This window comes from Tauraco erythrolophus, chromosome 3, assembly GCF_009769465.1.
Source record: "Tauraco erythrolophus isolate bTauEry1 chromosome 3, bTauEry1.pri, whole genome shotgun sequence".
In the NCBI taxonomy this organism is placed as follows: Eukaryota; Metazoa; Chordata; class Aves; order Musophagiformes; family Musophagidae; genus Tauraco; species Tauraco erythrolophus.
Window position 1 is genome coordinate 72164794 of NC_141467.1, and position 21061 is coordinate 72185854.

The 21061-nt window shown below is 41.1% G+C and overlaps 1 protein-coding gene across 3 annotated transcripts in view; it reads left to right on the forward strand.

The window, feature by feature from the left end:
- The first annotated feature begins 3233 nt into the window (after positions 1-3233).
- The window catches only part of ZC2HC1A (zinc finger C2HC-type containing 1A), a 36141-nt gene continuing 18313 nt past the window's right edge, over positions 3234-21061 (forward strand). For all 3 annotated transcript variants that reach the window (XM_086608705.1, XM_086608704.1, XM_086608706.1), the window contains exons 1-5: positions 3234-3297; positions 15725-15798; positions 16532-16648; positions 16860-16995; positions 20905-21053. In XM_086608705.1, coding sequence (XP_086464831.1) covers positions 3282-3297; positions 15725-15798; positions 16532-16648; positions 16860-16995; positions 20905-21053 — 492 coding nt within the window. In that variant the 5' untranslated portion in view covers positions 3234-3281. The remainder of the gene's footprint in view (positions 3298-15724; positions 15799-16531; positions 16649-16859; positions 16996-20904; positions 21054-21061) is intronic.

Sequence of the window (21061 nt, forward strand, 5' to 3'; positions counted from 1 at the left end):
TTGAACACTGCCAGGGATGGAGCATCTACAACTTCTCTGGGCAACCTGTTCCAGTGCCTCATCACTCTCTGAGTGAAAAATTTCTTCCTTATATCTACTCTAAATCTCCCCTCTTTCAGTTTAAAGCCATTGCCCCTTGTACTATCACTACATGCCCTTGTAAAAAGTCCCTCTCCAGCTTTCCTGTAGGCCCCCTTTAAGTACTGGAAGGCTGCTATAAGATCACCCTGGAGCCTTCTCTTCTCCTGGCTGAACAGCCCCAACTCTCTCAGCCTGTCTTCATAGCAGAGGTGTTCCAGCCCGCGGATCATCTTCGTGGCCCTCCTCTGGACCTGCTCCAGTAGCTCCATGTCCTTCTTGTATTGGAGGCTCCAGAGCTGAATGCAGTATTCCAGGTGGGGTCTCGCGAGAGCAGAGTAGAGGGGCAGAATCACCTCCTTCGACCTGCTGGCCACGTTTCTTTGGATGCAACCCAGGATACGGTTGGCTTTCTGGGCTGCCAGCACACATTTCTGGCTCATGTTGAGCTTCTCATCCACCAGCACTCCCAAGTCCTTTTCCTCAGGGCTGCTCTCAATCCATTCTCCACCCAGCCTGTCCTTGTGCATGGGATTGCCCCAACCCACGTGCAGGACCTTGCACTTGGCCTTGCTAAACTTCATCAGGTTCTCACAGACACACCTCTCAAGCCTGTTGAGGTCGCTCTGGATGGCATCCCTTCCCTCCAGCATGTCCACAACACCACACAGCTTGGTGTCATCTGCAAACTTGCTGAGAGTGCACTTGATCCCACTGTCCATGTCACCAACAAAGGTATTAAATAGCACCAGCCCCAGTACTGACCCCTGAGGAACACCACTCGTCACTGGTCTCCACTTGGACATTGAACAGTTGACCACAACTCTTTGAGTGCGACCATCCAGCCAATTCCTTATCCACTGAGTGGTGCATCCATCAAAACCATGTCTTTCCAGTTTAGAGACAAGGATGTCGTGTGGGACAGTATCAAATGCTTTGGATAAGTCCAGGTAGACAATGTCAGTTGCTCTTCCCCTAACCATCAATACTGTAACCTCATCATAGAAGGCCACCAAATTAGTCAGGCAAGATTTGCCCTTAGTGTAGCCATGTTGGCTGTCACCAATCACCTCCTTGTTTTCTATGTGCCTTAGCATAGTCGCCAGGAGGATCTGCTCCATGATCTTGCCGGGCACAGAGGGGAGACTGACTGGCCTATAATTCCCTGGGTTTTCTTTTTTTCCCTTTTTAAATGTGGGGGCTATGTTTCCCCTTTTCCACTCAGTGGGAACTTCACCAGATTGCCTGTGGCTTAGCAACCTCATCTGCCAGTTCCCTCAGGAACCGTGGATGCACCTCATCAGGTCCCATGGACTTGTTCACCTTCAGGTTCTTTAGATGGTCTCGAACCAGATCTTCTCCACTGAAATTGAGAACATAAGATAAAAATCATGTTTAGGTTTTTGTCATAAAGGATTTGCCTGCAGAGAGATTAAATTATCCTGGGCCTCTGGTTTTGAATTTGCAGTCCAAGTACAGAAATACCATGCAAGAAAGTGCACATCTGATGCGTTACCCTAATGGTTAGGTAAATGGTAAATGCTTGCCAGCTACAGGCTCATTTAAGTTTTATGTTAAAGATTTAATGGGTAATTTGCAGAGTTTAGGACTGTGCAACATGGTGGCAAACTAGTTCCTTCTGGCATGGCCTGCAATTGTATAAGCATAAGCTGTATAGATCAAAGGCAAATCTGAAATGTATTTTTAGTATGGTTCTAAACTACCTAGAAAAATTGCAGCTAGAATTACCATACATATTCAAGCTTTTGGTCTCAAAGGATTATTTTAATCATATATTAATCATGGTATACATGCTGACTGTTCGGCATGCAACATCTGGATCTATTTGTCCCATGCTAAGGGGATGCAGGGGAGACAACATGATCATAATCTCTGATTTAATTTCGGTTTTATGGCTTTGTTTTGCCTTCTTTGAGTTGTATTCCCAGATATACTGTGATTGAGACAGTAACTGTGATTCTATGGACAGGTAAATCTGTATTAACCAACTTGTCTAGAATAAGAAAAGAAATTATTTGCACGTGCCCGTAAAGATAGTAGTCATTTGAATCAGATTTTTTGTAGTTTGTATAGAAAATCTTTATTAGTTGCTCATGGCATATTGCCACAAGCAAGCAAATAAAAGATCTTAAGAATTAATTCTAAAATAATGTCTTGAAGAAAAAGATCTTGAAATGCTTTTGTTGCTAAAAATGAGTAGAGCTCTTGTAAAAGAAGATTTTCAATATGTATCAAGCATTATTCGTATTCATTAGTCAACAGCAATTTAGTAGTGCTATTTTCCAAACCCATCCCTTTCTCAAATGCTACCCTGTAGCAGGAGATACCCTCAGACGCTAATTTCATATTAGCATCTCTTTCGGTTAAGAAAACGACAGGAGGAAAAAAGGGGAAGGAATCCATTGCCTGCAATTATTCTTAGGATATGAACTTGTAAACCATTTTTTTTTTAATGTTTTTCCCTTAGTTGTCCATAGTTTTCCCGCAAGCAGGGGCACACCCATTACAGCCCCACGCTGCCCTGCACTCCCCGTTCGGCGGCAGCTCCTGGCACCACCTGAGCTGCTGCCCATGTCCACGCAGAGACCGGCGACTCTGCTGCTTTTTCAAAGGCACGATTATTTCTCCCTACTCGCTTTACGTTCGGTCTTCGTATACAGCGTTGTTCTCGGAAGAAAAAGACCCTGAGCAGAGCGCAACCTCAACGTACGGACTATACACGTGGGATTATAACAGAGCTGGGCTAAGACTGGGTTTTGCGGGAAGGTGGTGGGACCTGGTGCCCTGCTCCCGGGGGAAGACCGCCCAGGCGGGGCGCAGGCGAAGGGCGGGGGGCACCAACCGGGCTTGGCGGGGCGGAGTGCAGCTTGGGGCTCCCCGCGACGGGCGGCGGCCGGGGGCCAGCAGCGGGCCAGGCCGGCGGGGCGGGGGGGGCTGCGGACCGGAGCGCGGAGGCAGAGTGGGAAGGGAGGAAGGCTCGAAGAGCGGCAGGGCGCCAGCGGCGAGGGCTGCCTGCGGGGGTACCCGGCCCGCCCGCCGCGGGGCTGTGGCCCTGAGCGGCCGCCCGGGCCCGCCCGCCCGCGCTGCTCGGCCAATGGGAGCGGCCGTTGTTAACGGGCCGGGAGGTGGCGGCGTTGCCACAGCAGCAGCGGCGGGGCCGGAGCTGACGATCGAGGAGTGCCATGGAGGGGCTGGAAGGTGAGGGGTAGCGGCGGGGGGTCCTCTCCCTTCGGTGGGGGCAGCCCGGGTGGGCCGGGCCGGGCCTTTGTGCTGTGACGGGGCGCGTTTGGGCGGCGGCGGGAGCTGCGGCCCGGGTGCCGCCTTCCCTGTTCTCGGGGCGCCCTGAGGCGGAGCGGCGGCCTCGCCTCTCTTCGCGGCCAGGAGTGCTGGGCGGCGGCGGGGCTGAGATGGGAGAGTGCCGCGCAAAGGGGTCAGCGTGCTTTTTGGGGCGGCGAGCAGAAAGTCCCCAAAAAGCTGGTCCCCGCACAGAGCCCGGCGGGCTGGGGCGGGCGGAGTCGGGCGCGGCGGGCAGGGCCGGCCTCGCCGCGCTTTGTCTCGGGCGCTGCTCGGCGCTGGCAGCCGACCTGCCGGGTTATGGCCCTTCCCCGCCGGCCCCTTCTTGCGGCGCTGAGCCTCCTCCGTGTTCCGCCGCAGGCGGCGGGTGCCCTGGGGCGGGTACGGTATCGAGTCGTACGGGTGTCTTTGCCAGGCCTCTTTTTTTTTTTTTTTTTTTTCAAACAGAGGGCTACGGTAGGTGTTAGGATATGCTTATAATGCTAGGGAAGAGTTCAGTGCAATGAAGGCTAGGCATGTATTTGCTGACAGAGTATTTGCAACTTTATCCTGTGCCAGTTGCGTTAATGAAGATACCATCACCCTCCAGAGTATTTGTCATGGCATAGATATCAGCTTGGAATTTATGAAGTTACAGCTTGCTGTCTGAGCATTTCGATAGGCCTGTCATTACTGTGTTTTGCAAGCTGCTTTAACCATACTACTTAAAAAAAAAAAAAAAAAAAAAAAAAACAAAAACCAGACCTGTTTTGAGTAACTATCTCTAAACGGTCATTAAGCCGTCCGTGCTCTGCTTTTCTGGAAGTAACTGAGTGCTTCAATAGGAGTGAGCACAAACTAGCCTTTGTTCTTTATCCCTTCTAGCACAGTTGGAGAGCAGAAGTAATTCTCACTGAATACCTGTCTTCAGTAGATTTTACAATCATCAGACTCTATCCTTGTGCCTAGTGGCTTCATCAAGACTGTAAATTTGAACAACAAGATTTGGCATTAAAATGCCAAGAGGTTCTCTTTTTATTCAATTTACCCATTATGCTTTGGTGAGTGTTAATGCCTTTTAGATTTGAAAGGTGGTGTCCACTGTTTATCAAATAATCCTTTATCAAGCACTCTGACTCTCATGACAGTGCTGTGACAATCGTATGTTGCCTGTCCAGAAGGGGAAAACTTGCTTTAATTTTGAGCCAGCTGTGTGTTTGACTGCGGTTGGGGCTGCGTATCATCTGCAGCCTGTCCATCAATTGATTTGGCAGTGAGCTAACTTAGCAAGGCCTGCTATGCCAACTATGTTGTATAAGCTCTAGCACCTTCATAACAGAGGGTGGGAAAAAAGCAGATAGCAGAAGCCTGAAAAATCGTGTCATTTTTGCAGTAGAATTCATATGACTGCTCTGACTTTGCTGATTTGCAAGTCGTCTGGAAATGGTTTACATTTTGTTTGTATTTCAGTAGGTACTGGGAGTGATGGGAGGAAAAATGCTAAATCATAGGTGAAATCTCATGTTTAATCTGTAAACCTTTTCTTGAAAGTACTTTCAAAAGCTAGAGCTTATCAAACCGTTTTTCCATGATGTGGAACATTCCTTCTGAACACTCAAGATTAATTTGAGAGTAGTACATGTAATAAGCTGTTTCTGAAACTTTGTGTGTCCTTGCATTCTGAACATTCATATCTTACGCTGTTATCCAGTGTCCTTGAATGCTAAAGTTCTTGAAACTGAAGAACATTGTATTTTGCATTTTTGTGGGTCACTTTGTGCTATGTTTTTCTCTAAACAAATTGCTCCAACATAAAATACTTCCTTTTTTGCTTCAAAACATTTGAAGCAAGTGGGTTTGCTTTCATTTACAGTTTTTCAGTTTAAGCTGATTCTCATGATGCATGTTAGGTTAGGCTCAGATGAAGTTTCTGTCGAAAGGTGTCCCTAAGACAGGAAAAAGTAGGCAAAATCAGTAACAACAATATGTTATTTCATTGAGTATCATGGTTTTTTCCAGTCATTGCTCCACTGGCAACTCAAAAGAACATTGCTGGTTGCCATTTTAGATTAAACTTGTGTTTAGAAGCACAGTTGCACAGTCATATCCATCTGACATGGAAGTATGGGCTGCTTTTGAAACCTCGATCAGCCTGCTCCCTCTGTCTGTTAGTGCTTAGCAAAATCAATTTCCAGAGCTGATTGGTACAGCAGGTCCTGGCCGTTGTTTGTGTGAGGGACGTGGTTATGGTGGGGGGCAGGACTTTTGACTTTTGGCAGCAGTCCACTGGTGTGTTTTTATGGCTGTGGAAGACCCCCTGAGGCTCAGGACGCTTGGGCTGGACTTTCCGCCCTGGTGCTTTGCTTTTCTGAAGCTCAGCTTTATAGATGCAAGATCTGTTTTATCCCTGTTTATTTAAGCATGCTATTAATAAGGAATAACTCTACCCGGTTCACAGTGATTCTTTCCATAACGTGGAGAGTTGAATGTGTATTAGTTGTCTTGTGGAGCTGAATTAATGACATTTAAAAAGCTACATAATATTTGCAGTGTTGCAGTTGTGTTTTCTCGCTATGTGCAAGTTTAAATGTTCGGTGAAATGGCAAAGTTGGTTTCTGTGTGACTTAACTGTTTCTTTTTAAAGCTTACTTTTGTTGCTTTCTTTAAGTCTGTTGCTTTATTATTTTGTTTGTGTATCAGTGTTGTTATATTACTAGATTGTTACTGTAAGTCAAATTTATCACTTTTAAGTTTTGTGAAAGGAATCGGCACACACGCATCATTACAAGTGACAAATTTGATGTATACTTTGAAAGTTAAATCTAAAGTCACCAGCTCAGCATTTGTTACTTTGCAGCCTATGTGCTGTTTGGCTGTTACTCAATTTTCATTTAACTTACTGGTGAAAATACTTAAGAGCAGTAGACTGTGTCCTTAAAATGTAGTGATCTCTAAGGTGAGTTTAAAAATCCTTTCCTGAACAGTCAACCATGTGCTGAATCTCGGGACCATTTTCAACGAGTTAACATGTGCTGTTGCTTTTGGTGCTGGATGGCAAGAAAAAAAGCTGTCACATTGGCACGTTTGTTGCTCTCTGTTTTGCTAGAAGGAGATGGAGGAGGGGATCCAAGCACTGAATTCCTGACAGCGTTTAAGCCGGAGCAGTCCAATGGTGGCATTTGATCAGCTTCTCTGCAGTCTGTTGTTTTTTCTGGGAGGATGTCGGCAGCAGCTGCTCGAGCTGTCTAAATGCCACTTCCCCACACTTGTTCACAGCCCATCCCAGGGGGTCGGGACTGCTGCTGCCTAAGGAGTAAAGGGCAGAGGGGCAGCGGTGTCCGAGGGTGAAAGTCCGGCTCTGTGATAGGTAATGGCAGCAGTTAGCCAGCCCCAGCCTTCTCCTTCAGCCTGTGCTCTAGCAGCTGGGAAGGCTGGTTGTGGTTGGAAAGGGATGGGTGGCTGCTTGCTCAGAAAATAGCCTGCAGTCTCAAACGCGGAGTTTTCCCTTGCAGATGCCAAGTAGGGAGTACTGTGATTAAGCATTTAGGCTCTGAGCAGTCTGGGTGTGCCCTCGAGGTCTCCTAAGAATTCGGCTCACTGTCTGGCATCTTCCGCTGAGAGCGGAGATCTGTGCTGTGGTAGCGTTTGTCCCTGGACTCTTCACTGGCACTGATAATGTCTGAGACACCCTGCTCCACCCCAAACGGTGGGAGCATTCTAGTTTGGGGTTTCTGTATTAGTAATGTGACTGTTGAAAGCGAGTGCTTATGCTTGCATAGATAGAATTTCTAAGTAAGCTAATGCCCAGTCTGTTTTGTTTGTTTTTTTTTTTTTTTTTCCATAATAGTGTAGGGAATTAATTCTGTTTAGAAAACAAAAAATAATATTAATGTGAGTCTTTCTTTCCCTTTTGTGTTCATCTTTGTCTTGCCTCACTGGATGCACGTAGTAGCTTCCTTACTTTGGCAGCCATTTTCTTAAGCTCCATTTGAGGGAGCTCCTGCCTTTTTGGAATGCTTCAGCTTTCTGTTTCCACCCCCACCCCCAGTATCTTTATCTGTCCAACAGAAGGAAGAATTAATTTTATGGTACTGTTCTTAAATCAACCAGTTGGAAACAAATATTGAAATATAAAACTAATATTAATATATATTCTTTTTAAGAAGTTGTTTCTCTGGTAGCCATTGAAACACAATGATAAATAGGACTTTGCATTGAACTGCTGTGTTTCCCTAGGCACACTTGCACCTCTGTTAGGTGGTCTAATTTTGACATTTAATACACTGGATAATTGTAGTCAACATATTTACTTTTTCCAAGGCAATTATGTTTTTATTTTTGATTAATGTTTGTGTTTTAGGGAAGAAATTGAAATTAAATGTTTTACCTAAGGAAAAATTATGAAAACTAAGCTTAAGCTGATACAATACGGGAAGTGCACTATCAGAGTATGTTTCACCTTTAAAGGAAAGGAAGTAATATGTGTAGATGGGAATTTGAGTGTGTCAGTTTCTTCAGCATTTTAAGACTAACAGACTTTGCCCCCTTTTCTGTAGCTTTTGTAGAATTCTTGCGTTTTTAACTTGAATTGCAGAAACTGGACTGATGTAGTAATTGAGTTCAATTGGTTGAATACAGTAGGAAGATGAATGTGTTTTACCTGCACACACACTTGATGTGGTTATTATCAGAAGCAGTTGTTGCATTCAGTAAAATCTGGTTCCAGTAGTATGTTAAACAGTTGACTAGGGATGAGGAGTGGGCTTACTTTTCAAATAAACTCCGAGCAAAGCAGGAATCAATGTATTACAAATGAAGTTTATTATCAAAATTGTTTTTAACACATTATTTTATTGTTAGCCAAGTAATATCTTGCTAAGCAGGCAAGCTTAAATTGACATTTCTCTATCGGATTACATTTGGGCAGTTGAGTATGTAAGTCCACAAATTGCTTGGGGGTTACTAGTGCAAAGCAGTCTTGGTTTAAAGCTAGCGTGAGAAGGCTAGTCTGTGCTTGACTGCCTGCTTACTGTCACTGTGGTGCTTGTAGCCTAATACAGGAGAATAATGAGTTTACGATGCCAGAACGGAATTGTGTAACGTGTACATAGATTTTGCAGGTCACATGCTTTCTAGTGGCTTTAGTTGATCTTAAAGCTTGTTAATAGAAGACCAGATAACATATCGGGAAGTCAAATCGATCAAATGGTGCTGCTTACTTGCCTTTGGTTTTGTTGTTTCTATATGTATTGCAGGGGAAGCTCTCGTAGATTTTTCTGGATAATCATCACAACTGAATGCCTCTCTGAAGTGCCTGCGCGTTAACACTCACAGTATGGGAACAAATGGGAGGATTGGAGGTCTGCATGGAATTGCAGGGCTAGGAGCTTGTTGGGATCATGCGTAGGTGGTAGGACAGCTCAGGACTACAGTGTTGTGGTGGATTAACACAGGCTCTTCAGGAAGAACCAGCTGGACGGCAAAGGGGGAAGTTGCCCTTTATGTGGGAGAGCAGTGGGAATGCATGGAGCTTTGCGATGGAGCCACCTGGAAGCTTATGGTTCAGGGTTAGCAGACAGACCAATGTGGGAAATGTTGCTGTGGGTGTCTGCTACAAACCACCTGATCAGGAAGAAGGTTAGACCTCCTTCAGATAATTGGAAGGAGCCTTGTATTCACAGGCTCTGGTCCTCATGAGGGATTTTAACCACCCTGATACCTGCTGGAGGAACAAATCAGCAAGGCACAAGAAATCTAGGAGGCTTCTAGCATGCATTAATGACAAAGTGCTTAGCCAGGTGATCAAGGAGCTGACAAGGGGAGGCAATTCTGCTGGACTTCATGCCTACAAACATGTGAGATGTGAAGGTCAGGGGCAGCTTCACCTGCAGTGACCATGAGATGATAGGAATCGGGATTCTGAGAGGAGGGAGCTGGGCAGATAGTAGGATCTCAAGCCTGATCTTCAGGAGAGCGGACTTTGGCTTCTTTAGGGATCTGCTTGGAAGAATCCCATCAGATGTCGCCCTAGAGAGAAGTCTAGGAGAGCTGGTTATTTTTAACGATGTGTAGCATGACTTCGGCATGTTTTCACATTAAAAGTTAGACTTCATATGAGGAAGGGAGGAAAGAAGGACAGTTATAGAAAAGGGGAGTATGCAACAATGCGAGTTGTGCGTGTGCAGCTATTACAACCATTCTTGACTGCATGCAATTAATTTCTCAGTCACAAAAAAAACTTCTTCACAGAATCCTCCTCCAGTTTGTCACTTTGAGGCAGTGTGACTCTCCTTGATATGTTATTTTCAAGTAGGTAATACCAAACTTACCATCACCAGACTCATGTTCAATGCAATAACAGTAATTTTGACAAATATAGTGCACTTGCATTGTCGGGCTGAAGAGCTGATATAAAAACATGCAGAGGTACTATGAAAGTCTTATTCAAGCTTTTCAGCTTGAAGGAATGGAAGTTATGCTGCTTTTTGTTATCTTTTGGAAGCACAAGTGACAGGTTTGTACAAGATTAGACTGCATTGTCATTACAGAAGTAGAAAAGAATTCCTGAGACTTTCCTCTAAAGTTAGGGGTAGATAGATAAAAGTAGATTTTTTTGCTATTTCTTATACAATTGCAAATAACCTAATTGAATAAAAAATTCAAAGTATATGAATACTAAGAGAAAGAGCTTACGGTGATTTCCTCTTACTTTCTCTAATCATGCACGTCGTGAGTTACCAAGCAAACTTTAGGAAAGTATGGCAAGTACTGCCTGTTGTTAAGAGTGTGGTCTCTTTGTCTGACTTTCATTTGCTTTTCAGAATTGATTTTGACAAAATAAAAAAAACTTGCGAAACTTGCACCCTGTTTTTTCAGTCATATTGGTATACTTTTTTTTTACTTTGATACATTCATCTTTTCATTATTTAATGCTCTTCAAAATTGTTCTTTACAAATTAGTGCTCTGAATTGTATTTGTCTGTTCAAAGAAGTGTTCCCTACCTATGTCATTGTATCGGTATCATTTTTAGGTGACTCTTGTTTATGGTATTTGTCATTAGTCATTTCAGACTGTTGTTAGTTAATGTGTCGATTAAAAAAATATAGCCTGATCAGTACTGATTAGTGGACATATGTTGGAGACCGACAGTCCCCAAAGAACTAGATGTTGTGGCTTGACGATATAGGTTCCAGTTAATGTGGGGAATGCACTGTATTTTTTCATACGTGAAGTATGTGGAACTCTTAAGTGGAAAGGACCTTGCCTTTGGTGATGAGAGGGGACTTATGCTAAAAGCAATAAATACAATTTTGCAGAAGAATTTGGCAAGCACTCTTCAAGTAATAACTTTCCACAGTTGTAGATGACTTGCTGATTTCAAATGGGTACCTAGTTTCAAGGCTGGAAATCATACCAGAGTGTTTCTGCAAGTTTGAATTCAGTGAGGCTCAATGGTTCTGATTATCGCGGTTGTCTGACCCAAGTCATTTAGTCCTGTCACCGCTGCAGACGGATAAAAGCTTCTGAAGGGCAGTCAGTCAGATTTTACAACATGACAAAGTACTGTTGCCCAGACTGAGTGCAATATTGTTTCTTTGAAGCATTGCGTACTTTAAGTGGAGACACATGCTTGGGTACACAAAGCTCTCTAAAAGGGAAAACTGCAATAAGACTTAAATTAATAGCTGTTCAGCAACACTGGAGACTTCTGCTCCCTCTAGGTGGGGAGTCTATTTACACAACTACTTAATTTGTAAACATGACAGCAAGAGCAAGTGTTACACCTATGACCATGTCAGATCGAACTGGTATGTATTGATGGATCCACACGTTGTACCGACGAAGATAAATCCGAGAACTGGATTGCACTTACCACTGTAAATGACTTGCTGTATTTGAACATGAGAGGGGAGAAAGGAAAAAAAAAAGTTGTTCCCTGGAAATCTAGGTTTCAAGGAAGTCTAAACTTGTCTGTAAAAGTATTGAAAGGACTGTGCTACATCTGGGAGACTGACTGTATAGCTATGCTCTCGGACTTTGAGGTCTGCCCAGACTTTACAGCTAAACTCCAACTTAAAGAACAGAAAGTACAGATAACTGGACTATGACCATATTCAAAAGGAATGTGTTCAATAACTTATGTGTAGGTAGAAAAAAATAATTTGAAAGGTGCTTGTACTCTGGAAGTAGCTGGACAAGGAGCTCTGACAGGGAGAGTTTACAAATGCAAGCGATGAGATTATAGCAGTGCTACTAATAAAAATTCCGATGTAATGTTTTAATTCAGATATCCAGCGTCTTACTAGATTGAACTCTATGTTTTTGAGACCTGGTCTCAGGCAGACAGTAGAATAGGTTATAAAGCTGTATATCATAGTTTTGACATCACTTCAGCTGAAATACCGCTTCTTCCTTTGGTATTCACATAACCATTTTAAACATATTTCTCTTTTCCCTAAGCGTATTTGTGGTGGTTTAACCCCAGATGGCAACCAAACACCATGCAGCCACTCGCTAACCTTTCCTGTGTCCCTGGGGAATGGGGGAGAGAATCAAAGGAGAAAAGGGAGGGAGGCTCATGAGTTGGGATAAGAACAATTTAATAATTGAAATAAAGTGAAAAATAATAATAAGAATAAAATAATAATAGAATACACAAACAAGTAATGCACACTGCAATTGCTCACCACCTGCTGACCAACATGCAGCCTGTCCCTGGCTAGCAATCCTGAAGGAGAGAAATCCTGAAATCGCAATCCTGGGAGAGAAGAGAGGGAGAGGATGACGTTGCATGATATGGAATATCCCATTGGCCAATTTGGGCCTGAGCCAGGAATTGTGCATCTGTTGCTCCAGCTGTGCTCCCTCACAGCTTCTTGTGTACCTGCACACTGGCAAAACATAGGAAGTTGCAAAGTCCTTGATTTCTTAGCAGCAACTAAAAACATCAGCATATTGTCAACATTATTCTCTTACCAAATCCCATGCTAAGTCCAAAACGCAATGCTATTCTAGCTACTAAGAAGAAAATTAACTCTCTCCCAACCGAATCCAGGACAGTGTTTAGATTAGATAAATAGTAATAATTATGTGTCTGTCCTTTTCCATTTTAACTATATTAATTCATGTTTAATACAAGCATGTAAGTTACTGGTGATTAGTGGTATTAAAGATGGTAAAAGGAAAAGGAAGTGTAGTTGCTGAATCTTGCGTCTTCTGTGGTTGTGTAACCAAAATGAGGGTAATCCCTGTGTTTTTGCTAGACTTAAAGAAGACTGAAGAAACTTGCTATGAAACCATCTTCCTACCAATCTCTATTCTTAGACTCATTTGCCAAGCAAATCCTTCTTGTTTACTGATTTGGGTCTTCCTTTTTTTTAACCTACTCCCCCCAGTACATCCCAATTTAATAACCACTTCTATTAACTTTCGTTCAGGAAAAAAATTCAGTCAGTCCATGACTGACTGCATTAGATATAATGCATGAATGCCTTTAAAAGCAAGTGAAAAAAAAAAAACAAAACACCGAAAAACCCAACCAAACTCAAACCCAACTCTTTTCCAACTTTCACAGTTTTATACCCGTGGTTTATTTTTAAATTATCAGATTTCATGTTGATGGCATTGCTAGCCCTTCTGTAAGGGAAGGCTTATGGGCTCCTAGAGAAAAATGTTAAGGTTTTGTTTTGTTTATGGTGGGGTTTTTTGGATTGGTGGGAATTGTTTAGTTTGGGGTTTGGTTTTTTTTCCTTTAAAGGTGAGGAAATCATAGAGGAGTGATTAAGAAATTGAAGATGTAAGTGTGAAAATCTAAAGGACTGTAGGCTTCCCGTTTTCAACAAAACTCAAGGAATTTTTTAAAATAACTTTGTTTTGTGTTTTGGATCAGTGATTTGTATTATGGGGGAGATGGTGTTGGCAGCACAAATAGCTCTTGGCAAATGTGTTTGGGTACCTGCCAGCAGCAAAGGAGGGTAGAAATGCTGTAAGGAAATCCAGCTCTGTAACTGTAGCTGCAGTGAGTGCTAATTAGCATTCATTATGTGTTGGTATGTCGTATGTAAATACTGCGTGATCAGGTGAGCATCTGTGAAGTCAACTTCTTTCAGTCATGAATTTAAACACAAGCTCAAATTCCAGAGTTCAGTGGACAGAAGAAAATGGTGGGAAATGTAGCTTTTCTTTTACAAAGGCAGATACTTGAAAGAATTCTTCTCTCAGTAAAATCTTTAATCTTGTACTATAGACCTGATTTCAAGATCACTAATTCTGAGTTATTTCACATAATTTCTTAAAGGCACAAACAATGTCACTTGTATTTCCATGAAATGCTTCTCTTGTTTCTGGAAAGCTGAGGATTGTATTAGAATAATGTGATAAAGGGAAGTTGAACTCTTTAGCAGAAGTCAGTTTGCAGTGATATCTGTTAGCATTATTAGGAATGCTGAGAACACTGAAGAATGAAGTAACAAACAAAATAAATCTGTGCATACCTTGTATTTTTGAGTGGGAGAATTGATAAAAGCCTGCAATGGTTGCTGCTTACTCTTGAGGAAAATGGTGAGGGCAGGTTCCAGCCATCTACGCTATGTATGACCAGTGTGCACATTATTACTTGTGATTGATGATGTGCTCAGGCTTGTGGATTTAAGAAGACAGTCCCATGCAAAAATTTTCAGACATGATTGTTTAAAATAGAAATTGAAAAAAATACAATAAAAATTACGTTTCTAGTAACGTTAATAAGATGCAAGTATAATTCAGATGCAGGAATAGAAGAAAACCAAGATTTGTCTGCATGTTTCCTATCTTTCCTACTTCCCCCTACTTGTGTACATCTAAACACATTCATTTAGATGACACAAAAGGAAGCTCAATTATCACTTCAGTTGTAAAACTCGCTTACTGTCAGTACAGTCCTGCTATGCTGTGACAAGGGCCTATTCATGTCTACATGGAACAGGTATATAAATTAATTAAAGATATGAACATAAATGTTTTAAACTACAGAACATTTTTCAAATGATTTGTGATTCTTAAAATGGGTTGTGTTGTATAGTATAGTAGTACAATTAGTACATTATACATAGTTAATACTGATGATGAATTTCATTCAAGTAATTGAAAAAGGCAGCAATAGACCTAATAGTTACATATTGGTACTAGAATGCTCACTCAATTTTAATCTTTTCATTTCAAAAAAAAGGTTTTTGGTGGAACCATGGCTGCCTTAATCTACGTTTGTTTGCCATGAAACATTTTGTTAAATTACCCATTTTCTTTAGAACTGGTCCTACAGTTAATTAATAAGTATGTATGTTTAGATAGAACATTGTTTTTCACTGGGGAATTGGGAACAAGAGCTGATCAAATCATTGAACGTTGCTATGTTCATAACTTCGTTAGTTTAAGTCACTAGTGGCTAAAATACAAATAAATTCAAAGTGATTTTGTTTTAACTTTGCATAATTAGAGGGAGCTGTATTGTCTGCAGTAATCAGACTGAGCATGGAGAAAGCAACTTGTAAGTCTCAAACTTAATCCAAGTTTACTGCCTCCTTATTGATGAAGATGTGATACAAAATATCCCTGTATCTCTGGTACGGTACTAAATATAGTAGATGCCTGTTACTGGGAAACACTGTGGAATTTTTCATCTCTGCTGTGACTCCATTGCATAGTGCGTACTGTATGAATATATTTGCATACATAGGCTTAAGTACTTCCATTTGTTGGTCTTTTATCTGGTTTTGTGAATCCATTGTATGTCAAGTACACCATTTACATTTTTGTTACCAGTGCTTGAATAATAACATCAGAAATGCTTTTGTAAACTGTCAGTAGTAATCTGAATAAAATATGTAGTAAAAATAGCATTGAAGATTTTTTTTTCATTACAAGAGAAAGTGGAAAAGTTTAACTTAGTAGAGGAAGGTAAATGATGGGATATGACTTATATTGGATACTGTAACTGGTGATTCTCTTCTAAAGACACAGAAATAACCCACTAAGTATCATTATTCTTGGTGTGTGTTTGGGCTGTCAGTGTGACTTACAGGGAATCTGTCATTTGTGCATTGACATACAGGCATTCCTTTAAAGGTGGAGAGTTTTGTATTGTAAATTCTCAGAATCGATGCTGCCTTGTTACTGGGCCTGACAGGTTCCAAAAGTATGCAAGGACTTGTGTATCATCTTTTCCTTTCTGATCTGCCTAGTGTCTGCACAGTTCAAAGAACGTACACTTTTACAGTAACAACTGGTATTATTTCTAAGTATATGAGCAATCTAGGAAGAAATTTTTATCACAAATTTAAACACATATTCTTATAGAAGTATGTTTTTTTCAAGGTGAGGTTGCAGTGCAAACTGGAGATCTGTTGCCATGTAGGATTTGTGGAAGGACTTTCTTTCCAGCAGCACTGGTAAGTGGTATGAGCACTGTTGGCTTTTAAGTCTGGTAAGTTGATACGAGAGTTAAGCAACGGTCACTATAGCTAAATAAAGTAGATCTAGATGCTTGGTTTTGACCTTTTTTTGTGGAATTTTTTCCCAAATAATTATCAATTTCATTTGTCTCAGTTTTGAAGCTCCTTAGAAGGAGGTTAATTTTATTTTAGCATCTCATCAGTTTCTGAAAATACATGCTTCTAAAAGTGTCTTCTCTAGGGTCACAGAATCATTCCTTGCCTCTGCAGATGTTAGCCCCAGCATTGTGCATTCTCAGCTGGTAAATGAAGTGTTTTGTTAGCCATCCTCAAAATACCGTGTTCTCCAGCCTTTATAATAGGAATTGGTCTGTCCTTAAATATGAATATGGATTTCAGACACTTCTGATTTATTTTGCTATTCAATGCAAATGCTGCCTGCCTACCATCAATTTTTTATTTGAAAGGAGCAAATACAGATGCCTCCTATTTTTCTTTGCCATCTCCCAAGTTTTTGTGACCATATATATGCATTGGTGAATTCCTGTAGTTCTGTTCTAAAAGTAACAGCTAGCATAAATGTTTGAGTGAAAGCAATCTGATCTCATTCAGCAAGAGTTGGGCCTTGTTTGCTGCTTGGCATGTTGAGAAAGAGGGAAGTAACATGTTAATAACTTATGTTTTTGAAACCAAGTTCTATATTCTCTTTTTGTTTTTCTTCTGCTTGTAGAAAAAGCATGGACCCATTTGCCAAAAAACTTCTGCCAAGAAACGGAAGACATTCGATTCCAGCCGACAGAGAGCAGAAGGAACTGACATTCCCACAGTAAAACCTCTTAAGCCACGGGTATGTTATAATTTATTCTGCATATGAACATTTTAGGCAAACTGTGTATGCATTATAATAAGGTTTATTTCTGCTGGCAATTCATGATAATTAGATCAACTAGGATCTGGAAGAAATCTAACTATAGTATTGTGTACTAAAATAAGGCACGTACTTAGCTTGAAGTAAGAGCTTCAAACATATAAAGCTCCTTCTTTTTTTGGCTTCTTAGCCAGAACCACCCAAAAAACCTTCCAATTGGAGACGAAAGCACGAGGAATTTATAGCAACTATACGAGCAGCCAAAGGACTTAATCTTAAAGACGGTGGAAAACTCCCTCCACCACCTCCGCCATCATATGACCCTGGTATGTAAAACAATCAAATTATTTAGAGATTATTTTTTTTTTTACCTTAACTTGTAAAAATTTGAATTGGAAATGAATTTATTGGAATACAATATTCACAAGTTCTTGAAGATGACTATCTGATTATTGCTATGCAGCTGATGGTTTGTGACTGCGGGTCTGACTGGCTAACATCCTGTGTAGCTTTCATTGTCGGTTACTTATTTTTTAATGTATTGAAAGTAGTTGTGGCCAACTTGCAGCTTGCTACCATGTCATAAACTGTAGGCTGGGCAAATTGTTTCAACACCTTGTTTCCGTCCACCGCAGTGGAACTGCTCAGAAAGGGCGGACTACTTTTTTAATGAGCTGCTGATGCTGGACACCCACAGCCTTGTTTACATTGTAGGAATGCACATCAATGATGTTCTTCAAAGGTAGTCTCTCCCATTTCTTGCTGAATTCACATTTAGTTTAACGTATGCAGTGTATGCTCTAGTGTGCGTGTGATCGATCCTTCCCCATGTGGTGGAGGTACTTGCGTTTTGAGTATGGAATGTGTGTGGGATTTGTATTAACAAGGGAGTGACAGTCTTTGGGTGCCTTCAGAAATGAGGCTGGGTAAAGCATTGAAGTAGTCTGATGTGAGTGAGAAGGAAATAGACTTTTCAGTTAAATTCTGTGATGTGATAATAGGTTGGAGAATATATTTCCACCTCTTGTCCTAAGAGCTAAACTGTCTGACCAACTCAGTGGCTATTTTCAGAAAAATGAAAAAAATAATCTCTTTACTTCTGCCTGTCTGTGGTCAAGCGAGGATGTGAGTGTACCTTGCATTGTTTCTCTACAGGAAACATGCTAGTCCAGTATTAGGATTGTAGTTGTGCATTCATAGTGGGAAGTGAAGTCGTATTATTCACCATTGAGTACCCTCCATCTTGAAACACCATGTGCGTTTTGAAGTAAAACCAATAGCTAACGCTGTGGATAAGAAACATAAGGCTTGATCATGGAAAAGATCGTCAGTGATCTAGTTGTACAGGTTCTGAACTATGAGCAGAACAGCCCAGAACTATGTCTGTCTTGGAAAAGCTATAAAAATGGTGCTCCCTTGGTTCCAGAGACTGCAAGTGAGTTTCAACTGAAGGAAGTAACTATTCAGCCTGCGTGAAAGCAAATAGGATGTAAAGGGAAGAGAAAGCTGTTACACCTCTGTTTCTCTTTCTTCTATTTTTTACTTTTTCCAAACTGAGTTTTACTGTCTGTAGTCTCCTGGCTTCATCCTTCTGCAGTGTGTAAGAATTAGGAAGAGGGAACCAGGAATGAAGAGAAGATGCATTAATTGATCAGTAGATTCTCTTCTTACAAATAGAACAGAAGAAAAGTAGAACAAGGGCAATACTGTTGCTTGTTTTCTACTTCATGTGTAGGAAAGCAGGAGAGTTATGCATGGTATCATGGAGTATATCCATCCTCTCATACTCAGCTCTGTCTTTGGCATGCCTATTTCTAACGAGCTGCTAGTCTTTTTCCTTTAAAAGAAAACAGTTCTGTATTAATATTTTGTACTTAATTGCATGCTTTGAGTTTGCAAACAAACAGTGTTGCTGGTTCTTCAATCTCTTGTTCCACCTTTTCCTAAGAAGAAGTGCGGAATAGCCTCATGATATTAAGGAGGACCTTAAGTCAGCACATTTGCATTGAACTTAACTGCATATGTGTACTGCCCACTTATTTTCATTAGTTTGTGTTTTATAAAGCTCACATTGAATCCCAACAGTTCTTCTAGACAGTACAAACAGTACTTCCGAATAGTCCGGTGGCTGACTGCTGCTAAGCATTTTACAAAAGGATGAAGATACAATCACTGATTCTTAAAAAGAGTGTTCATAAATCCTCTACAGTCCTGATCCATTTACTTGAGTGGGCTTTGAAAGTTTTCTGTGGGAACTAAGCTGTGCCCCAGCTAGAAATGTCTTTTCTTATTATCTAGGGGCTTCCGTAGCTGCTTTATTAATCTATTTAGCTTTGTTTAATCTTTTTTTTTAAAAAAAAAACGTTCCTTGGGCCTATCTTGGTTTGACTGTATAGATGTTATAGTTCTTTTTCTTCGGAGTTTCTGTCTCTTAAGGTATAGTTTATGTTTGAGTATTCTGACAGTAGTGGAGTTTAGGTAAAATAAATAAATAAACATTCATTGTTGTAATTGTGTGAGATTCCCATCCTGTCACTTCTCTGAAGGTTTATTGTGTTCTTCCTGTGTCCTTTGCTCACACTTCTTCGGTCACAGTTCGTGGTTTGGTGCCCACTACATCATTTGACTTACTCAAAATTGTTTGTTAATTTAAAGGGATAACTACTGCAAATCTGCTGCATTTGAACTGTAATATCTAATCCAAATCCTTATTTGGATTGGATAATATCTAACTGTAATCTTGGAGGCAGTGACTGTTGAATCTCTCCTCATGTTCCTCAATACATTTCTAAAATCTCCTAGGAACATACTAATTTAACCTGCTTTGCTGGTGTCCAGATCTTCTGAAGCTGGTGTTTCCATGATTTTGAATGCTGTAATCCGTGGAATTCAGCATCTATATAGAATCATAGAATCATAGAATGGTTAGGGTTGGAAGGAACCTCAAAGATCGTCTAGTTCCAACCCCCCTGCCATGGGCAGGAAAACCCTCCACTACACAAGATTGCCCAAAGCCTCACCCAACCTGGCCTTGAACACCTCCAGGGATGGGGCATCCACAACTTCTCTGGGCAACCTGTTCCAGTACCTCACCACCCTCAATGTAAAGAATTTCTTTCTTATATCTAATCTAAATCTGCCCTCTTTCGGTTTAAATCCATTGCCCCTTGTCCTATCACTACACACCTTTGTAAAAAGTCCCTCTCCAGCTTTCCTGTAGGTCCCCTTTAGGTACTGGAAAGCTGCTATAAGATCACCCTGGAGCCTTCTCTTCTCCAGGCTGAACAGTCCCAACTCTCTCAGCCTGTCTTCATAGCAGAGGTGCTCCAACCCTCTGATCATCTTTGTGGCCCTCATCTGGACTCGTTCCAGTAGCTCCATGTCCTTCTTATGTTGGGGACTCCAGAGCTATCTCTAGACACTAAATGTATATCTGAAACTGCAGTCCAAACGTTTTACTTTCCAAGGCCAGTGTATTTTAAGTATACAGCATAAGATGAGGGATCTTTTAGTGTTTTAAACATTTACATAGCCTTTCTGTTTTTTTTCCTCAATATTAGTAGTAATATTTCCTGTTTCCTGCAAGTAGTACAGTTTGTAACATGACTAATCTTCAAACATCATACAGCCACCTATTACCCTGTTTTGCATGTCTCTATGTATATCTCCTAATTTTGGCTGGATTTCCTCTGACTGGGGGGGAGTGGTGATTATTAAATTTCTGTTTTGTTTTTTTTTTAATAATAATTTCCAGTATTGCAGTTAGTATTTCTCAGTCCTTTCAAAATTGCCAGAGGAAACAGATTTTGTTTTCTTTTGCTATTTGTATGGGAAAGGTTTTATGTCTTAAAATGAACTATGTTTGTGATTTTTATTACCTTACTTTTTTTTGTTGTTTAGCCTCTTCTCCACTTCCTTCCAGCTTATACCCCTGCCATGTCCATATTCCTCTTTGACCACCTTCTCTGCTGAATAGCATCTCTCGGAGTATTTCTGGTTTCGCTTAGCTTATTTCTGATCATCAACCACTCTTCTTGTTCTTATCTATCAAAAAAGAAACATTTTTGGTGTTACATGTGGACAATATTCTTTTACCTAGCGATCTGTATTTTATTTTCAGATTCAAGAGGCCTTAATTTTCTTTGGGGGGTGGGATTGGGGCTGATCTTTAAAAGACTTTAAAACACTCAATTTTTTAAAATATGTTATTAATGTTAGCTTTTTATGTTTTTAAGATTACATTCAGTGTCCATATTGTCAGAGGAGATTTAATGAAAACGCAGCTGACAGACACATCAATTTCTGTAAGGAACAAGCAGCACGTATTACTAATAAGGGGAAATTGGCAGCTGATACCAAAGGGAAGCTTCCTACTCGAACACAGGTGAACTA